The sequence below is a fragment of the Panthera tigris genome, chromosome C2, assembly GCF_018350195.1.
Source record: "Panthera tigris isolate Pti1 chromosome C2, P.tigris_Pti1_mat1.1, whole genome shotgun sequence".
In the NCBI taxonomy this organism is placed as follows: Eukaryota; Metazoa; Chordata; class Mammalia; order Carnivora; family Felidae; genus Panthera; species Panthera tigris.
In genome coordinates, this window is record NC_056668.1 from 154934934 (window position 1) to 154954488 (window position 19555).

General features: G+C 40.3%; 1 protein-coding gene across 2 annotated transcripts in view; it reads right to left on the reverse strand.

The window, feature by feature from the left end:
* Positions 1-19555, reverse strand: part of LOC102961764 (programmed cell death 6 interacting protein) — a 73919-nt gene that overhangs the window by 48626 nt on the left and 5738 nt on the right. For both annotated transcript variants that reach the window (XM_042957031.1, XM_042957032.1), the window contains exons 2-6: positions 9577-9631; positions 7811-7880; positions 3350-3477; positions 588-741; positions 314-414 (exon numbers count right to left, since the gene is read on the reverse strand). In XM_042957031.1, coding sequence (XP_042812965.1) covers positions 314-414; positions 588-741; positions 3350-3477; positions 7811-7880; positions 9577-9631 — 508 coding nt within the window. The remainder of the gene's footprint in view (positions 1-313; positions 415-587; positions 742-3349; positions 3478-7810; positions 7881-9576; positions 9632-19555) is intronic.

Consider the following 19555-nt stretch of genomic DNA (forward strand, 5'->3'; position numbering starts at 1 on the left):
AGATGAATCAGAATCACACAATGCCTTGATGTGACAAAGTTACTGGAGGCAGAGGCTCAAAAATTTCCAGAAAGAAGTTCGGAAAAACAAGTTCAGTAAAGAGTACAGGCAGAGGCACCCCTTAAATACAAAAGAATTTTTCATGCTTCTTAAATAAAAAATTATTTCTACCAACATATTCTTCAAATGCCTCTCCTAAAACTTCAAGTTTCTTTTTTATAAAACATAATTTGCAACGTTTTTCTTCTATACAAAAACCTCTAAGTATTTCCACATGCAAAATAACCAAGTATTTGCAAAAACAATAACTGACCTTGGGAAGAGTATCTTTGTACTGACACTGTTTAAAAGCATCACCAAAGTAATCTGCGGCCTGATTAGCCAATTTGGCTATGATGGCATCTTTCATTTTATCTGGAATAAAATAGGACATTGGCCATTGCAATTAAAAAATATATATAAAATAATCCGACACATCATAACTTAGTATGAACTCTGAGATCACAAGTTTGTACACTTGTCTTCCTATTTTAAAAGCTGATCGCTCCTCTTCACATGCAACAAAACAGAGAAAAAACCGGAATTACCTCTTGTGGCTTTTAAAAAAAAGACTTCTTGGGCCTGTGCCAGCATAATAAGACTGAGGGTCCCAACAGTATCTGGAGACAGGTCCACCGTAGGCTCTCGACTTAAGGCAGATAAAACTGTCTCTTTAATATGTAAAAAGGCACCACTAGCAAACTAGAGGGGGAGAAAAAGAACTTCTTTAAAATCTATGTAAACTCAGCAAGACTTAACTTTCTACTGTTACACACAAATCATTTCAAATGTTAATTCAGTTGAACACTTACTATATTTAAATTTTTATATTGTCACAGATCTAAAACATATGACCTACAAACAATAAAGGTATTTTTCCAAAATACTATACAGGAACAGATTTAACTAAGATTAAGAGTAAACCGCAGCAAAACATACAGCCACTTCATGGGACAAATTAAACTTATTTTTAGATATATTTCCCCAAGGCTAATATGAGAATAGAGGTCGGGATGAAATAGTATTAAGGAGCTGTTAGTACCGAAATGATCTTGCTTTGGTCCCAAACAATTCCATCTGTCCCACAATTAAACACGCTGTACTTAGGGGAAACCTCAAATAGCACAGGTGATCTGAGGAACAGCATGTACTATCCATTGATAACGATTTCTATTTGGCTTTCAAAGGTCCCTGGTGAAGTGATCCCCATCAGATTTTTTTACTCCGAAATATATTTTGCTGAGGTTCACCCAAAATAACTGCTTTTATGGAACACATGATCCTGGGAAAAAGAAAGAAATCCGTCTGGGATTAGAAGATGTGGGTTATACGGAGGAGCTGCGTCGAGATTACTGAAGATCGTGTGTTAGAGTGAACGCCGTGTTTCCTGCAGTCACGAGGCATCACGAAACTGGAGTATCTGCACGGAGCGACGAGCCGACCTTGCTTAAATGCACCGGGAGAATCACAGACCGGACGGCAAGGGACCCAGCCTCTGTCCCAAACGTGGAACGAGAGGCCGGCAAAGGTCACTGAAGAACACGGCCAAGGGTACACAGCTTCCTGGTGGCAAACAGCCTAGACAGGCCTATCTAAGTCTTCTGGCATCACCACCCCCTTTCCACCACACTAGGTGGCCTGCTGTGAATCATCACATGCCAATTAGCTGAGTTACAGTTAACAGAAAAGTTGGCTTCATTTTCACACTTTAAAATATTGGCCCTTTAGAGGCTCAAAAAGAAAAGTATGTCTGTCATCCATGCCCATTGAAAACCGCGCGGCAAGCCACAATTTGGAGCGTTGTTTGCTTAAAATGCATCTTCCTCTCACTTTCTTAGAAGAGCATTCTTAATCTCGCTTGTAAACTGAAACAACAGGAAAAATCAGACTCCACCTCTGGGACAAGCAAATTCCACAGCCATGGAAGACAGGAAGCACCTCTGGAATTCCATAAAATTTGGAAACAGAACCTGAAACCTCAAGGGACCGCTTTATTAACACGCTGGCCTTTGAGTCCCTTGTGTGTCAAATGGGGCGGCATTACACATACAACACGCATCACGAGGTTCATCTGAGAGTCAAATACTGTATGTGAGCACATCTGTAAATTGTAACACAATCTAAAGCATGAACTAGATCATTCGACAGCAATCATTTATTCTTTACGTTAAAAGAAAAAGAAAAGCTGAGTAAATAATACACTGCCACCAAATAATACGCCGTATTAGTGACAGTACCCAAAATCTAAATTTAGCTAGCTTGAGAACATGACATATCTGACCACATGTAAATATGCCCTCTCCACAAGCCAGAGTTAGAAGTTTCTTACTAAGAGGCCTTAACTTTTGTGACAATGGTAAAATATTAGCTGTGTCTCTTAAGAAAAAATATATTTAAATAACGTACATCTGACCCTTGAACAACAGAGGTTTGAACTGCGCAGATCCACTTATACATGGATTTTTTTTTCAATAAATACAGCACAGTACTGTAAAAGTATTTTCTCTTACATATTTACTGTAAGAATACAATACAAAATACATAAAACGTACACAATACAGGTTTTTTTAATTTTTTAAGTGTATTTATTCTGAGAGAGAGAGAGAGAGAGAGAGAGAGAGAGAGAAAGTGTGAGCAGGGGAGGGGCAGAGAGAGAGAGAGAGAGAGAGAGAGAGAGAGAGAGAGAGAGAATCCCAAGCAGGCTCCATGCTGTCAGCACAGAGCCCAACACGGGGCCTGATCTCACGAACCTTGAGATCATGACCTGAGCCAAAATCACGAGTTAGATGCTTAACCAACTGAGCCACCCAGGCGTCCACAGACAATACATGTTATTAAACTGTTTATGTTATCAGTAAGGCATCCAGTCAACAGTGGGCTATTAGTAGTTGCGTTCCAGGGGAGTCAAATGTTACAGTGTATTTTTGACTATGCAAGGGGTCACCACCCCTAACCCCCACACTGTTCAAGGGTCAACTGTACAAAAATTTTTAATGAGATCAATTATTTAAAAGGGACTTAACCAAGAACTTCATCTCAAACATTCAATCATTTATTCTCCCAACATTTATTGAGCCTTTATTATGTGCCAGGCACTGTCCTAGGTGCTAGGTATACAACAGTGAGGAAAAACAGAGCTGGTCTATAGGTAAATAGTTTAGGGATTTCAAAAGTGTGAATCAATTCATTAAAAAGTACATTACTTTTCAAGAACGTATCTGTGTATAAAGAGACCTCTATAAGCCTAAGTACAAGTTATTTGCAATTTAATCCAAGTTAGTGTTGATTATGTGGTTACTGTTCTGCATACCTGGTAATGCTTAGCAGCGACTTTCAATCCTTCATCATTATCCAGGTTCTGTTCTGCTGCAATCTGGCTAGCTAATGCTGCGCAATTGAATAACACACAGCTCTTTTCATATCCTAAGCTTGCAAGAGCTGTAAAAAATTAAGAAGGAAAAATTTATCAGATTATTTTCTCTAAAGGAAATAAATGTTTCAAAGATAGATACTATGAAATCTCTCCCACCGGCTCTCACAAAAACAAGTTTCCAGACCTGTTTTCTCACCCATAATAGTACCCATATTTCCAATGCTGCCCGGCCAGGCAGCAATTTATTTATTTCCACAACGATAATCCCATCATCTAAAATTCAAAAGATCAAGGAGTTATTCTTTCCTTTCCTTTCCGTCCACAATGCTACTAGGTTCCAAATGAAAAGTCATTCTCATGTCAATTCTCACTGAAAGTCAAATAAATTGTTTTCCCATCACCTCTCAAAATTTTACAGAAGATTGGTGTGTGTGTGTGTGTGTGTGTGTGTGTGTGTGTGTACACACATATATCTTCTCACCACATTCAAGCCAGTAAGTCAGTTCTTCCCTATGACAAACCTAACCCAAGGCAGGCACCTCCAAGTCTCACACCCTTATCCCGATACATCCATCAGAAGGCTAGATTGTGCAAGTACTTAAAATACAGCTCTGATCAGGAAACCACACACCTCACATCCACTGGGACAGCTACCATCAGGAACAGAAACAACAAAAAATAACAACTGTTGGCAAGCATGTGGAGAAACCGGAACCACTGTGAGCTGTCGCTGGGAAGGTGAAACGCTGCAGTCCTGTGGAAAGCAGTATGGCAGTTCCTCAAACACTCGGAAATAAAACTCCCACTGGATCCAACAATTCCACTTCTGGGTATATTCCAAAAAGAACTGAGAGCAGTCACAAAAAGGTATTTTCACACCCACGTTCGTAGCCAAAAGGTGGGAGAAACCCAAGTGTCCGCTGATGGGGAAACACGTAACGGAATATCACTCGGCCTCAAAAAGGACGACTTCCTGTCACATGCTACGCCACGGACGAACCCGAAGGGCACTGTGCTAAGTGAAATAAATACGCAGATCTCAAAAGGCAAATCGAGGCACGCCTCATTTTACTGTGCTTCACTCTACTGAACTTTGCAGACAACTGCATTCGTTTATGAGAGGCAGTGGCAACCGCACCAAGCAAATCGACCAGCACCACTTTGTCCAACAGCATGTGCTCACTTTGCGTCTCTGTGCGACATTCTGGTAACGCTCACAGGACTTAAACCTTTTGCATCATCATTATTACATATGTTATGGTGATCTGTGATCACTGATCACAAGTCCCTGAAAGCTCAGATGACAGCATTTTTTAGCAACAAAATTTTAAATTAAGTTATATACATTGTTTCTCACACATAATGCTATTGCACACTCTGAACAGACTACAATATACCATAAACATCACTTTCATATGCACCGAGAAACAGGACAAAGCTTTACACTTGAACAAAAATATACTTGCACTCTCGTTCTTAGTATCCTAAAATTACACAATGTTCTAATGAGTGGGTAGCCCATGCTTTATTTAGCCAAGACATTACTGAAGGACATTTTTTTTATTTTATTTTTTATTTTTTAAAATTTACATCCAAATTAGTTACCATACAGTGCGACAATGATTTCAGGAGTAGATTCCTTAGTGCCCCTTACCCATTGAGCCCATCCCCCCTCCCAGCACCCCTCCAGTAACCCTCTGTTTGTTCTCATATTTAAGAGACTCTTCTGTTTTGTCCCCCTCCCTGTTTTTATGTTATTTTTGTTTCCCTTCCCTTATGTTCATCTGTTTTGCCTCTTAAAGTCCTCATATGAGTGAAGTCATGCGATTTTTGTCTTTCTCTAATTTCACTGAGCATACTACCCTCCAGTTCCATCCACGTAGCTGCAAATGGCAAGATTTCATTCTTTTTGATTGCCGAGAAATACTCCACTGTATACAGACCACATCTTCTTTATCCATTCATCCATCGATGGACATTTGGGCTCTTTCCATACTTTGGCTATTGTTGATAGCGCTATCAACATTGGGGTGCACGTACCCCTCTGAAACAGCACAGCTGTATCCCGTGGATAAATGCCTAGTAGTGCAACTGCTGGGTCGTAGGTAGTTCTATGTTTAGTTTTTTGAGGAACCTCCATACCGTTTTCCAGAGTGGCTGCACCAGCTTGCATTCCCAACTGAAGGACATTTAATTCCCAATATCTGCTACCGGAGTGCCTTGATGAACTATGTCCTGCTCTATTTATGTTAAGTCCTTTGCTTCCCACGTCTGCCAGGAAGAACCTATCTCACTTAAGTATCTTCTAGTTCTGGCACCTGCTCCTTGCTCTCAGCCCAGCAACGTGGCATTGCAAATGCCAAAGAAAAAGAAAAATCCTTTTCTTGACCTGGTCTCCCTCTCAGCATAATGCCTTGTCCTTAAACCCTTACTGAAAATCTTTTAAGATGAGCAATCCGCATTTGCGGTTCCCATCTCCTCACCTCTGGTCCACCCCTCAACCTGATGTAGGGGCATGCCCCTAGTGAAACTTCTTTCATTACCAAATCCACTGACTTCTCCAACTTTATGTGACTTGACCTCTGCCACAACGATTCTGTCAGTGAGGTTCCAACCTGGATAGATACTAAAATCACCTGGAGGTATTTTCAAGGGTACCAATTCCAGTGGTCCACCCCGGAAATTCTTCCTATCACATCTGGCATTCTGTATCTTTACATGTGTACCTTTCACATTTTCCTCAGGTAATTCTAACATGCGGCCAGGTTCAGGAACCACCGGACTATGTGACCTTGGCAACCCTTCTGGCACTCAATGCCGTGCCTCTATTCTTCTCTGGTTCCTCTGAGATCTGAAAGCTTTTTCTCATCCTCATTCCCAGGAACCTGTTCCTGTTTCCTTTGAACGTTATTATCACCTAGCTCTGGCCTTCACACTTTTCCCGATCTACGGACTACCAGAGGAGACAGATTTATTATTATCATTTAATGATAACTGTTCCCAAATCTACATCTCTACCACTCTGGAGTTTTAAATCTCGTTTCCAAATGCCAAAAAAAAAAAAAGAAAAAAATTCTACCCACACACAGCATACAAAAGTCAAACTCAAATTGCCGTCTGGAAGGAATATCCAACAAGTCAAACTGAGTTGTGAATCGTGGAGCCAACCCTCAACTACTCCTCTTCCTTCTGAGAGGCACTCGGCAGATCCAGTCAGTTTCAACTCCGAGACGTCACTCAAAGCCCCTCCTTCTCCTCTGACCCACACCTACCACCCTCTCTCATCTCATCTGTCACCAGTCTCCTCACTGGTCTGTTCGTCTCTAGGACCTGGAGTCAGGCTTTCTGGAATCACATCCCACTTCACCAAATCCTTCCCTTATGACTTAGAAAGTCTCTTCATCTTTCTAAACAAGTGTGTTCAACTGGTAATAACAGTGCCCTTCTTCATTGGGCTTCTGGGGAATTCAGGAAGATAATATATGTGAAGCCCTTTCCACAGTGCCTAGGTGGAGTAAGTACTCAATGAATTCTAGCCATTAACACGTAAGAGAGAAGAGTACACATGCATAGTATATTCGCACCTCTTCACAATCTGCTTTCCAATGTCTTCACCCTCCGTAATCCTCAATTCAACCTACGGTTTCAAGCCTTAACGATAATTTTATTAGTATGCATCATACATAATTTGTACCATATACTATGTGTTATATTATGCATTCTCTATAATGCATACGTACCACAAATAATGTGTTACGTGTACTTACTTACAATAAAATACATTCCTATCACTTACTGCAGCTAATATTCACTGCACACTCTCCTAAGGACTCTGCACGTATCCACCCATTTAATCCACACAAGAGCCCAAATGAGATAAACAGTATTTCACAGTACTATGTATTCCCCGTTTCAAAAACAAGAAAATTAATGCACACGGTGGTGAACCTGCCAACCCGCCTTCGTTCTTCTGACCTTTGGTTATAATGGTCTACCCGTAACATTCCTTTTTAGCTGGGAAAACCAAATTCATCCTTCAGAGCTTAACCTGAACACAGCTTACTTTCAACAAGCAGAATTCCTGTCTTCCTCATTTACGGGCTCACTACCCTGTGCATATCCTCATAGACTATCCGTTATATTTTGGAATGATCAGTTGTTTTCCTAAACAGACTGAATACAACTGTCTCATTTGTTGTTGTAACTAGGACAGTGCCTGGCAAGGCATAGGCTCTCTACAAGTATTTGGAAATTACATTAAAAGTTGAAATTTAAAAAAAAAATGTAAACATTTTTATTATTTACAAAAAGCTGTCAGGAGAGCAATTTGTAAAGCCTAAAATAATACAACGTGTTTAGCCCAAGTGTCTTCTCATTTTTTAAAAAGTCATTACATACCCAATTTTACAGATCCTCCAAAAAGTGAACCTTTATCAAAAGCATCCTTCCAGGTAAATGTCAAGCAGATCTTGATAGAAAAAGAGCAAAGAGAAAATTATCTCACCTTCTTGCTTCTCATTAAATATTAGGTCTATTTTGAAGAAAAATCCACAATGAGGAAAAGGACTAAAGCTTGTCAAAACATTATCTTCTGTAGACAACTAACTCCTTTCCCTTTTCCTGGACCACAGAGTTTTCTTTTTTAAAAGTAAAATACTAGCACTATGATATTTCCAGTGGTCATTCTGCCTCAGTAATTGTGCATATATTGTCCTCTCCAGAAAACACTACCTTACTCATCTTTACAACACACAATGGCGTGAACGGAACAGGCACTTAATAAATGATTGTCAAATAAGCCAAGAGAAGCAAAGGTTTCCTTGAATATAAAATTAAAAATTACTCCCTGATGACAAAAGGAGAAGGGTTACCTTTGGGGGAATGAGATAATATGTTATTTCTTGATTTGGGTTGTACTTCTACATGTGTATTCGCTTTATAAAGATTCAAGCTATACACGTGATATTCACTTTTGTACGTATGCTATACATAAAAGTTTACTTAATAAAAAAAAATGATTTCACTCTGATTCTAATATATTCCACATATAAAGGTTAAAAACAACTTACCTCTTTTTAATTATGTATTGCAATCCCAAGCAAAAATTTTGTTAACTCTGGATTAGAGAAATTTTCAATATACACAAAACTAGAGAGAATAACAGAATGAACACCATACAGCCATCACAGTTTTAGCCTTTTGAATGTCTTGACTCACCTACTCCCACTTTCCATGTCCCCTCCCAACCCTACACACATACTTTTTCCTCCTTGAGTATTTTAAAGCAAATTTCAACATATTCCATCACCTGTAAAAACTTTACTACAAGAATGTTTAAAGCATTTTCCATAAACTACGTATTTTGAAACTTAAAATGTCACACAAATTGAAAACTTTTAACAAGTCTCTCAAACAAAACTGTGAGAAATCATCAGCATTTTTAGTATCTAGCCTTTAAAAGAAAGCAAATATTCTTGTAGTATAACATCTAATCATAACAGCACTTGCAACTTTATATGCAAATATAATTTGTGTCAATTTTTAAAACACAGACACTGAGACTAATACTTCAGTTTCCTTTTTTATTCTGTGTAACACAAAGGGAAGGACATCACAGACTATGTTAATCAGTCAACAGATCCTATTGATATAAAATACAGGGGGAAAAAATGCAGTCCAATGCTCCACATAAACCCAAAAGTTACTAAGGAATGACATGAACAGGAACAGAGTTCCAAGAGACTCTTCCAAAAGATACAGATTCTCATCAGATGGGCTTACAAGCTTCTAATTTGTATCAAAAGGTCTTACAGAAAGATAAAATAGGGAAGAAGCACCATTTATTTTAAAAAGTGATACCATGGGGCGCCTGGGTGGCTTAGTCAGTTAAGCAGCCGGCTTCGGCTCAGGTCATGATCTCGGGGTCCATGAGTTCGAGCCCCACGTCAGGCTCTGTGCTGACCACTCGGAGCCTGGAGACTGCTTCGGATTCTGTCTCCCTCTCTCTCTAGCCCTCCCCCATTTGCGCTCTGTCTCTGTCTTTCAAAAATGAATAAATGTTAAAAAAAAATTTTTTTTTTTTAAATGATACCATGTGTCGGAAGAAATGGGTGTTTGCCATTATTATCATATAACTTCAAAACAAATTAAAATTAATAACTTACCTGATTTTCAGAGAATGGGAATTTGGGTTCAATGGAACAAATTTGATCATAATATCTAAAAAAAGAAGAAAAGAAGGAAAATTTATAATTACCAAAGCTAAATATTATATACATTTACATATACACAATTAGTTTATGAGTACACAAAAATTATTCATGCTTACTTTGAGCAGCCCACAAATCAAATTCAATCAGCCATTTTAAAGTTAATAAACACAATCTTTTAATGTGTAAATGAGAATGTGAAATGCATGCAATAAAAAAATTTGTGAACAAAAAACTCATACTCACCACTAAAGAAAAATATGTACCAAGTGTATTGGCTAAAAGGAAACTAACATCTGCCCAGAACCAAAGTATTTCTTAAAATACTACTTCTTATTAAGGCAACTGTTTATATCCATTGAGCAAATTAACATCTCTGATAAACTGCTATTTAAAAACATGTTTACTAACTTTCACATATGCCTTGGACATCTCCACTTCTGCCCATCTCCACTGTCACACCCTTCATCAAAGCTTCCACCCTACCCAGAAATACACTCACGATTATATGGTCAATTAATTTCAACAAGGGAGGCAAGAATATGCAATGGGAAAAAGGCAATCTCTTCAACAAATGGTGTTGGGAAAACTGGACAGCAACATGCAAAAGAATGAAACTGGACCACTTTCTTATACCACACACAAAAATAAACTCAAAATGGATTAAGGACCTAAATAAATGTGAGACCTGAAACCATAAAAATCCTAGAAGAGAGCACGGGTAGTAATTTAAGAAATTTACAAAACAGAATAACAGAATTTAAGAAACAAAATAAACAAGGGACGCCTGGGTGGCTCAGTTAAGTGTCCGACTTTGGCTCAGGTCATGATCTCACAGTTTGTGAGTTTGAGCCCCACAACGGGCTCTCTGCTGTCAGTGCAGAGCCTGCCTCAGATCCCCTGTCCCCCTCTATCTCTGCTCCTCCCCTGCTCACTCTGTCAAAAATAAACATGAAATAATAATAATAATAATAAATGAAAAAGAAAAAAAGAGACAAATCAAAAGGCACACTCTTAACTATAGAGAACAAACTGATGGTTACCAGAGGCGAAGTGGGTGAGAAAATGGGTGAAGTAGGTGAAGGGGATTAAAAAAGAGTACATTTGATTTTTTTTATTCTTATTTTAATTCCAGTTAACATACAGTGTTGTATTAGTTTGAGGCGTACAATATAGTGATTCGCTAATTCTATACATCAGCCAGTGCTCGTCACAAGAGCACTCCTTAATCCCCATCACCTGTTTCACCCACCCCCCACATCCCCCCTCACCCCCGCCCCACAACCATCAGTTTATTCTCTACAATTAAGAGTCTGTCTCTTGGTTTCTCTTTTTTCCTTTGCTCATTTGTTTTGTTTCTTAAATTCCGCACATGAGTGAAATTACATGGTATTTGTCTTTCTTGGACTTCTTTCGTTTACCATTGTACACTCTAGCTCCATCCATGTCATTGTAAATGGCAAGATTTCATTCTTCTGTATGGCTGGGCAATATACACACACACACCACGTCTTTATCCATTCATCTATTGATGGACACTTGGACTGCTTCTGTAATTTGGCCATTGTAAATTATGTTTAAACAAACAGAAAATGCACAGACCTTTTCAAATTAGTGTTTTATTTGGGTAAATACCCAGTAGTGGAATTACAGAATCGTATGGTAGGTCTATCTTTAACTTTTTGAGGAACCTCCATATTGTCTTCCACAGTGGCTGCACCAGTTCGCATTCCCACCGACAGTGCACAAAGGTTTCCTTTTTCTCCACATCCTTGCCAATACCTGCCATTTCTTGTTTTTTACTTTAGCCATTCTGGCAGGTGTGAGGTGATATCCCATTGTGGTTTTGATTTGCATTTCCTTGATGATGAGTGATGTTGATCATCTTTCATGTATCTGTTGATCATCATGTCTTGTTTGGAAGAACGTTCGTGTCTTCTGCCCATCTTTTAACTGGGTTATTTGTTTTGGGGTGTTGAGATTCAGAAGTTCTTTATACATTTGGATACTAACCCTTCATCAGATATGTCATTTCCAAGTATCTTCTCCCATTCCGTAAGTTGCCTTTTAGTTTTGTTGTCTCCTTCACTGTGTGGAACCTTTTTATTTAGGGTAGTCCCAATAGTTTATCCTTGCTTTTGTTTCCCTTGGCTCAGGAGACCTATCTAGACAAAAGCTGCCACGGCCAATGTCAGAGAAGTTACAGCTTGTGTTCTCTCCTAGGATTTTTATAGTTTCAGGTCCACATTTAGGTCCTTAATCCATTTTGAGTTTATTTTTGTGTATAAGAAAGTGGTCCGGTTTTCCCAACACCATTTGTTGAAGAGACTTTTTCCCGTTATTCTTTCCTGTTTTGCCAAAGATTAATTGGTCATATGTACTGCAGGTTCATTTCTGGGTTTTCTATTCTGTTCTATTCATCTATGTGTCTATTTTTATGCCAGTACCATACTGTTTTGATCACTACAGTTTTGTAATATAACTTGAATGTAATACTTCTAGCTTTGCTTTTCTTTTTCAAGATTGCTTTGGCTTTTTAGGGTCTTTTCTGGTTCCATACAAATTTTAGGATTATTTGTTCCAGTTCTATAAAAAATGCTGCTGGTATTTTGATAAGAATTGCATTAAATGTGTAGATTGCTTTGGGTAGTATAGATACTTTAACAATATTTACTCTTCTAATCCATGAACATGGAATGTCTCCATTTGTGTCATCTTTAGTTTCTTTCATCAGTGTTTTATACTTTTCAGAGTACAGGTCTTACACCTCTTTGGTTAGGTTTATTCCTAGGTATCTTATTATTTTTGGTGCAATTGTAAATGGGATTGCTTTCTTAATTTCTCTTTCTGCTGCTTCATCACTGGTGTATAGGAGTGCAACAGATTTCTGTATGCTGATTTTGTATTCTGCAACTTTATTGGACTTGTTGATCAGTTCTAGCAGTTGCTTGAGAGTAATGTACAAAAATGCTGAATCGCTATATTGTACACTTGAAACTAATATAACACTGAATGTTAACTAAACTGGAATTAGATTAAAAAAAAAAAACAAAAAAAAAACTTCTACCCTCCCTTTAAAGTAGACTAATCACAAAGTCTCCTTGAGTCATTTGTCATTCTTCTCAGTCTACTCTCCACACAGCAGCCAGAACAATCATCAAACAAGAAGCAATCTTCTCCCTCATCAGGCTGACCTTTGAGCTAACATGAGAGATTGGGGATATCCAAGGCAAAGCCTTCTAACTGGCCTCTCTAACCCTTCCTCCTTCCCTTATTACCTCCCCTCCCCTCCCCACCTTCTTCAGGGCTATCACTCCAATGACTGTTTCTGAGGCCAATCTTCCAGGGGGAGGGGCAACACCTGTGAGACCAAGTTTTTGGCTGACATGGCCACAGGTTTGGTTACAAACAACAAGATCTGAGCAATTAAGTAAACACAATGAAGATAATGGACACTAATTTCTAACTGTCAGAGAAAAGAGTTACAAATACAGAAAGAGAAATGGCTAGAATAAATTCTGTAGTTTTTGTTTGGAATTGAGAGGTATCAGTGTGATTTTCTAATATGGTGGAGAAATCCAGGGGTGCCTGAGTGGCTCAGTTGGCTGGACGTCTGACTTCGGCTCAGGTCATGATCTCACGGTTCATGGGTTCGAGACTTACTGTCAGTGCAGAGTCTGCTTCGGGTCCTGTGTCTCCCTCTGTCTCTGCCTCTCTACCCCTACCCTGCTGGCTCCCACACACTTTCCCTCTCTGTCTCTCTCTTTCTCAAAAATAAACTAAACAACAACAAAAATACACACACGTACACACACATGTATATACAGTGGAGAAATACAAAAACAGGTATAAATGCGGGTGTGAGTGTATTTCCTAAACATATATGCTCAGAGGGCCTAGAAGCAATAACACCTTGGTGGCATAAGCACATCTAGAGCCCAGATGAATAAATTCTCTGCTTTAGGAGCCAACACTCCTTCAAGAAACGACAGATTCCATGGCAGAGACGGAGAAAATTCAAGAATCAAACCTAAAACATCTTGCTATGTCAGAGAGTCAAGGAAGTACTCAAAAAACGAGGACGTGTCAAAAAGACGTAAGAACTAGCTTTAAGGGGCTCCTGCTAGCCAAGTCCAGAAAAAATTAAATGAAATAAACAAATCATAACCCTTTGAGAAAAATAAGAACACCAATTTGAACCAAATAAAATAAAGAGATGAATAGGGAAAGCCCTACTGTACAATGGCAACTCGTAACGCTAGAAGCTATAACAGAGTTGGAAAAATCACCACGGCACCTTTCAGAGTATCTGTTTCAGTTAAGATATATCAATGGATGCTAACACAAGAAAGTCTGATGGAAACAGGGTATTACAAAGATTCAAAGTATCTCCCCACAAAGTACTTACTAATTTGTTCAACATACTCATCAACTGTAAGGTCAAGAAACCCAGCAGACATCATCTTGATCAAATCATGAAAGTTAAACACATGGCACCAAACAACATCAAGTTCTTCCTGAGATGCACAAAACCAAAAACAAAACCCAGCGGCACTTTGGTGGTACTGCTGCCCAAAAATGCATAAATCCTAAGAAAAAATAAGACGAACCCTTACCGAGGGACATTCTACAAAGTAAGCAGCTTATACTCTTTAAAGATGTCAAGGTTGTGAAAAACGAGGAGAAACTGAGGAACTGTTTCAGACGTAAGCAGACTAAAGAACCAATTAAATGCCAAAGGATCCTGGATGAGATCCTGAGCCTGTAAAAATATCATTGGGACAATTAGCAAAATTTGAATGCATTTTATGGGTTACACAGTAATATTCAATCAATGCTAACTTCCCAATTTTGAAAGCTGTACCGTGGTCATGTAGAATATTCTTGTACCTAAAACATTCTCGTACTCTGAAAAAAAAAAAAATGAACTCTGAATTATTAAATGTTGAAACGCTTTAACTCATTCCTATCATACTTAAAATTTCATCCACAATTTTTGACAAGGTCTGGCATTATCCAGCCATCATCCACCTCTCCAGCCTCATCTGAGAATATTCACTACACGTTCTATTCATTAGTCTATGCTCTCTCCTGGCTCAGGGCCTCCACCAGTTGTTTTTTTTTCCCCCTCTCTGGACACTTTTCCTATCACGATTTCCTGCTTTTCTTATCTAGGCTGATGTACCATCAAAAAAGCCTTCCCTCATTTGTTCGTTCACCCATTCATTCAAAAAATATACACTAAGAGTTTACCATGTACCAAACACAGTTCTAGGACATAGAAATTCAGCAGTAAACAAACATTTAAAATTTTGAGCCCTTGTAGAGCTTTACTTGTAGAGGGGGAGACAAAATAGATAAGTCAAAATACAGTACAGGAGACCGTAATTAGTGCTATGGAGAAAAAAGTAAAAAGGATAAGGTGTTGCACAGGGTGAGAAGACTGTGGTCTTCAATCACAACATGTGATAACTTGACACACAGAAGAAATAAAACAATTTCAAAAACCACAGATAATAGAGAAGGTATGAAGGAGGTGATGTGATGAGGCCAGCAGGTAAGTGAGATAAAAGATTAGCAGTCGTGGGACCATCAAGTGCCAAAAACTGGGACAAGAGCATGCCCGAAAACACCCAGCCACGGCAAGGAGGCCAGTATGGTCACAGGGCCAGCACAGAAGATGGTGGAAGGTGCAATCAAAGAAGTAACGATGTTCTGAGCAGAACCGTAAGACTTTCGGTTTCTACCATACGGAGGAAGAGGGGAACCCATCAGAGTCTGGACAGAAGAGTACCACGAGCTCATCTGTTTTCACAGTCACCATCCACGCCGCCGCGTGGAAAACGGGCTTGCAGCTGTGCAAGAGCAAAGGCGAGAGGTGGGTCAGGAGGCTACTACAGTAACCCAGGCAGGAGATGGGGGGAGCGTAACTCGGCTGTTTGTTCCACAGTGGTGGCAGAACTGAGGAGGACGGTCAACCTAACTCCTGTTTTAAACCAGGAGTTTAAACTCTCCCTTTACAATCTCTTGGGCCTCTGAATTCGTCCTCCATAGAACTTACCAGTTTGTAATATACCTACTTACGGAATTATGTATGGTATCTTTTTTCTCAAAGCATTCTAAGCTCCATGAGAGCAGAGAATGCGTCTGCTATTTAATTGCTAGCCCCAGATATGTCACTAAGCTGCCAATTTTTAAAAAGTAACCTTTTTTATCTCTGGAAAGTAAAACCCAAGACTCTCTGTTTTGTGAACCAACAGGAACTACCAAAGCGCAGCCCACAAGGAGACACCAGCCAGGTCCCAAGGGCTGGAGACAAAAGAAGGCAACAGCACGCAAGGCCCAGCAACAAGGCTGACAGAGCAACTGTTTCTGAGAAGGGCTATTGTCGGCTTCGCCAAGCAAAAGGCAAAGTCAAGATAATACGCAGGTCTTGACACAACAAGAAGGAAAACTGCCAGCCCTGTAAGCTTCTTCCCTGACCTGGGCCAGCTCAGATGGAGGGCACTCTAGGTACACAGCCGCCCAACTGTCATTAGCTAGATTCATTCTCCAAGGAAGAGTATCCGGTCTGGTTGAGAGGGCCCCAGGGGAGGGGGTGGGCAGTCACAACACAGTCACCTTCACTCTCTGCCTCAGTGACACCCAAGTTCCAGCACGCCCTCCTCTTCTCCCAGAAAGCCCGGCCATCTCAACTTGAGCAGCTGGCTCAGCTGCTGGAGACAAGCAATGTGCTGAGTCACCAACTCCCAGCCTGAGACTGTACATTCACTGCCAAGTGTAGGTGGCCCCAGAGCTAACCCTGGGCGGCAGTGAGGTGCAGCCAATGAATGGCCAGGGAGGCAGGCACTGGCAAGAAAAGGGACGATGGAAGAGAGGGGAGCACGCCAGCTAGGTCTCCAAGGCTCACAGCCCCGACCCACTCAGAGTGGTGGCTATGAACAATACAAAAATAGGCAGCTGACCAGGCCTTGGTTTGCTGACTCCTCTACAGTAAGCAAGAAAGGAAGTAGTAGGAGATAAAGCTACTTCCTCTGCAAATGGATCAGCAGGGGGGGGGGGGGGGGGCGGCTAAACAGAATGTCCTGAATTGTTTATAGCTATCTCTATTCAAAGCTTTTGGGCTTGACTCTCAAAACTTAAGCTGTGTAGGGAAAAAGTACATTTATATCATATATTGAAATACTAGAAGCTATGCGATGGAATCCTCAAAGTAAAATAGCTGTCTCAGGACAGGTGATGTAATTTAAAATAAGTACTATGGGAGGACAGTCACTGGAAATAATATCTGACTCCTATGGAGTCAACCCCAACAGAAACCAACTAATGCTTTTTTTTCTTAATTGTTTTTAACATTTATTTATTTTTGAGAGACAGAGAGAGTGCAAGCAGGAGAGGGTCAGAGAGAGAGAAGGCAAGACGCAGAATCCAAAGCAGGCTCTGAGCTGTCAGCACACATCCCGACGTGGGGCTTGAGCCCATGAACCATGAGATCATGACCTGAGACAAAGTCGAACGCTTAACCGACTGAGCCACCCAGGCGCCGCTCAACTAATGCTTTTCAAAGAAAGCAGCCATCGCTAACTGTAGTTACCACAGGCAAAATGCTACTTATTCCTACAACACGAAATACAACGAACTACTCCTTCTACATAATTCCATCACACTATCCCTTGTAATTCAGCCTAAATCTTAGGTCTCAAAATTCTCTACAGAGGGAACAAGGGCAGAAACAAGAAAATCTACCCACCTCTCTATCACTTAAATATGCTTTACTGTATCAGCAGATTCTAGCTTAGGATATACCTCTAACAAGTAGACCTCTGCTGCGAGTTTTCCACAAGTAGGAAGAAGGAACGCCAGTATGCTACAAAGTTGGTGAAAGACAGACAGACAGACAGACAGACAGACAGACAGAAAGAAAGAGCATTATGGGAAATAATGCTGCAAAGAATCCGTATGTAGTTTTAGTATTTTAGAAATAAGTAGGGGCGCCTGGGTGGCTTGGTCGGTTAAGCGTCCGACTTCGGCTCAGGTCATGATCTCACGGTCCGTGAGTTCGAGCCCCGTGTTGGGCTCTGGGGTGATGGCTTGGAGCCTGCTTCCGATTCTGTGTCTCCCTCTCTCTCTGCTCCTCCCCTGTTCATGCTCTGTCTCTCTCTGTCTCAAAAATGAATAAACGTTAACAAAAAAAATTAAAAAAAAAAAAAAAGAAATAAGTAATGTTTTGGGGCGCCTGGGTGGCTCAGTGGGGTACGCATGCGACTTCGGCTCAGGTCACGATCTCACGGTTTGTGAGTTCGAGCCCTGGGACAGGTTCTGGGCTGACAGCTCAGAGCCTGGAGCCTGCTTCAGATTCTGTGTCTCCCTCCCTCTCTGCCCCTCCCCTACTCACTTTCTGTCTCTCTCTCAAAAATAAATAAACATTAAAAAAAAAAGAAAGAAGTAATGTTTTAATCAACTATAAAATTTCAAACACATTTAAGAGGTATAATGTCACAGTGGGCGTATCTCAAGCTTGCAAGCCCGACAATCCTGAGTATGAAACCCAAGTCCGCCAACTCACACCTGTGTGACTGTGTGCAAGTTACGAATAACCTCTCCAAACCCTTCCTGATGTCAGGTAATATCTCATTTAAGCATGAGGAAAAAGATACCATACTAGATTCTTAGGATAGTGTGGATACATAGTACATGTGACACAAACGGTAGCTGCAGATCATTAGTTTGCAACTATTCAGAACTGCCTTTATACGTTCTTCAGTATTTTATAAAACCCAGTCACCTACAGCAAATATCCAATAGCTCAATTTCTCAAATCTCATGGGGGAAAAAAAAAACCTAGGAAATGAATTCATTTCTTTGAACATACCAAAGACAGACTCGATTGGAAACTGTAGTTTTAAGGTTCAGGGGTGGGTGGGACAGGGCACCTGGGTGGCTCAGTCAGTTAAGCGTCCGACTTCTGCTCAGGTCATGATCTCACGCTTGGTGCGTTCAAGCCCCACGTCGGGCCCTGTGCTGACAGCTCAGACCCTGAAGCCTGCTTCAGACTGTGTCGCCCTCTCTCTCAGTCCCTCCTCCACTCACCTCTGTGTGTCTCTCTCTCAAAAAGTAAACACTAAAAAAATAACTAAAAGAAAAAAGTTTAGGGGGAACACATGGAGATTGAGAACCAGTCCACACTAGCCAAAGTGACAGTGCAGTGCAAATTCTCATGACCTGTACGGCTCCAGTCAGTACTTAGGGCTGTGCAACCCCCAACCGCCAACCAGAAAGAGAAACAAGAGAATGCAAAGAGTTGGACCGCGTATTGGTCAGAGTTCATAGATCCTTCCAGAACCTTATTTCACACTTCTTTCTTCACCCAATTTATCACATGGAGACTCATTAATGAAGCATTTTGCAGCAGAGTATAGTAAAAACTAGTCAGGGAGTCAAGAGGTCTGGATCTTAGCTTAATTCTGCCACAGAGTCAACTGTGTGGGCTTAAACCTCCTGTGTGCACAAGATTCTCCTTAAGGTTACACAGGATGAAGACTGTCCTGACAAGCTTTCTTATTTAGGAAACATTAGAAGTCAGAATACAGAAAAACAAATCGGATTTTAAATCTTCCTTTAAATTATGTTTATTCATCTATGCAGAATAAAATTACTGAGCCAAATCAAGGTCTGCCAAGTACAGATATTCCTTGAGACCAAGGGCCAACTATTACATATCTTTACTTCCTCCACACTATTTGAATAACAAATCTGTAGGAGTGTCATTAGTGCTAAAATTATCTTAATATCCTCACTCCCAAACCAACAATCAGAATGTTAGCAACAGTTGTGAAGTAAAGTGGAACAGCAACATTTTCTTTTCCTGATCTATAAAAAACATTAGCGCTTGAAAAAAAAATTCAGAAACTATGAGACTAGTTCCATCAACTTT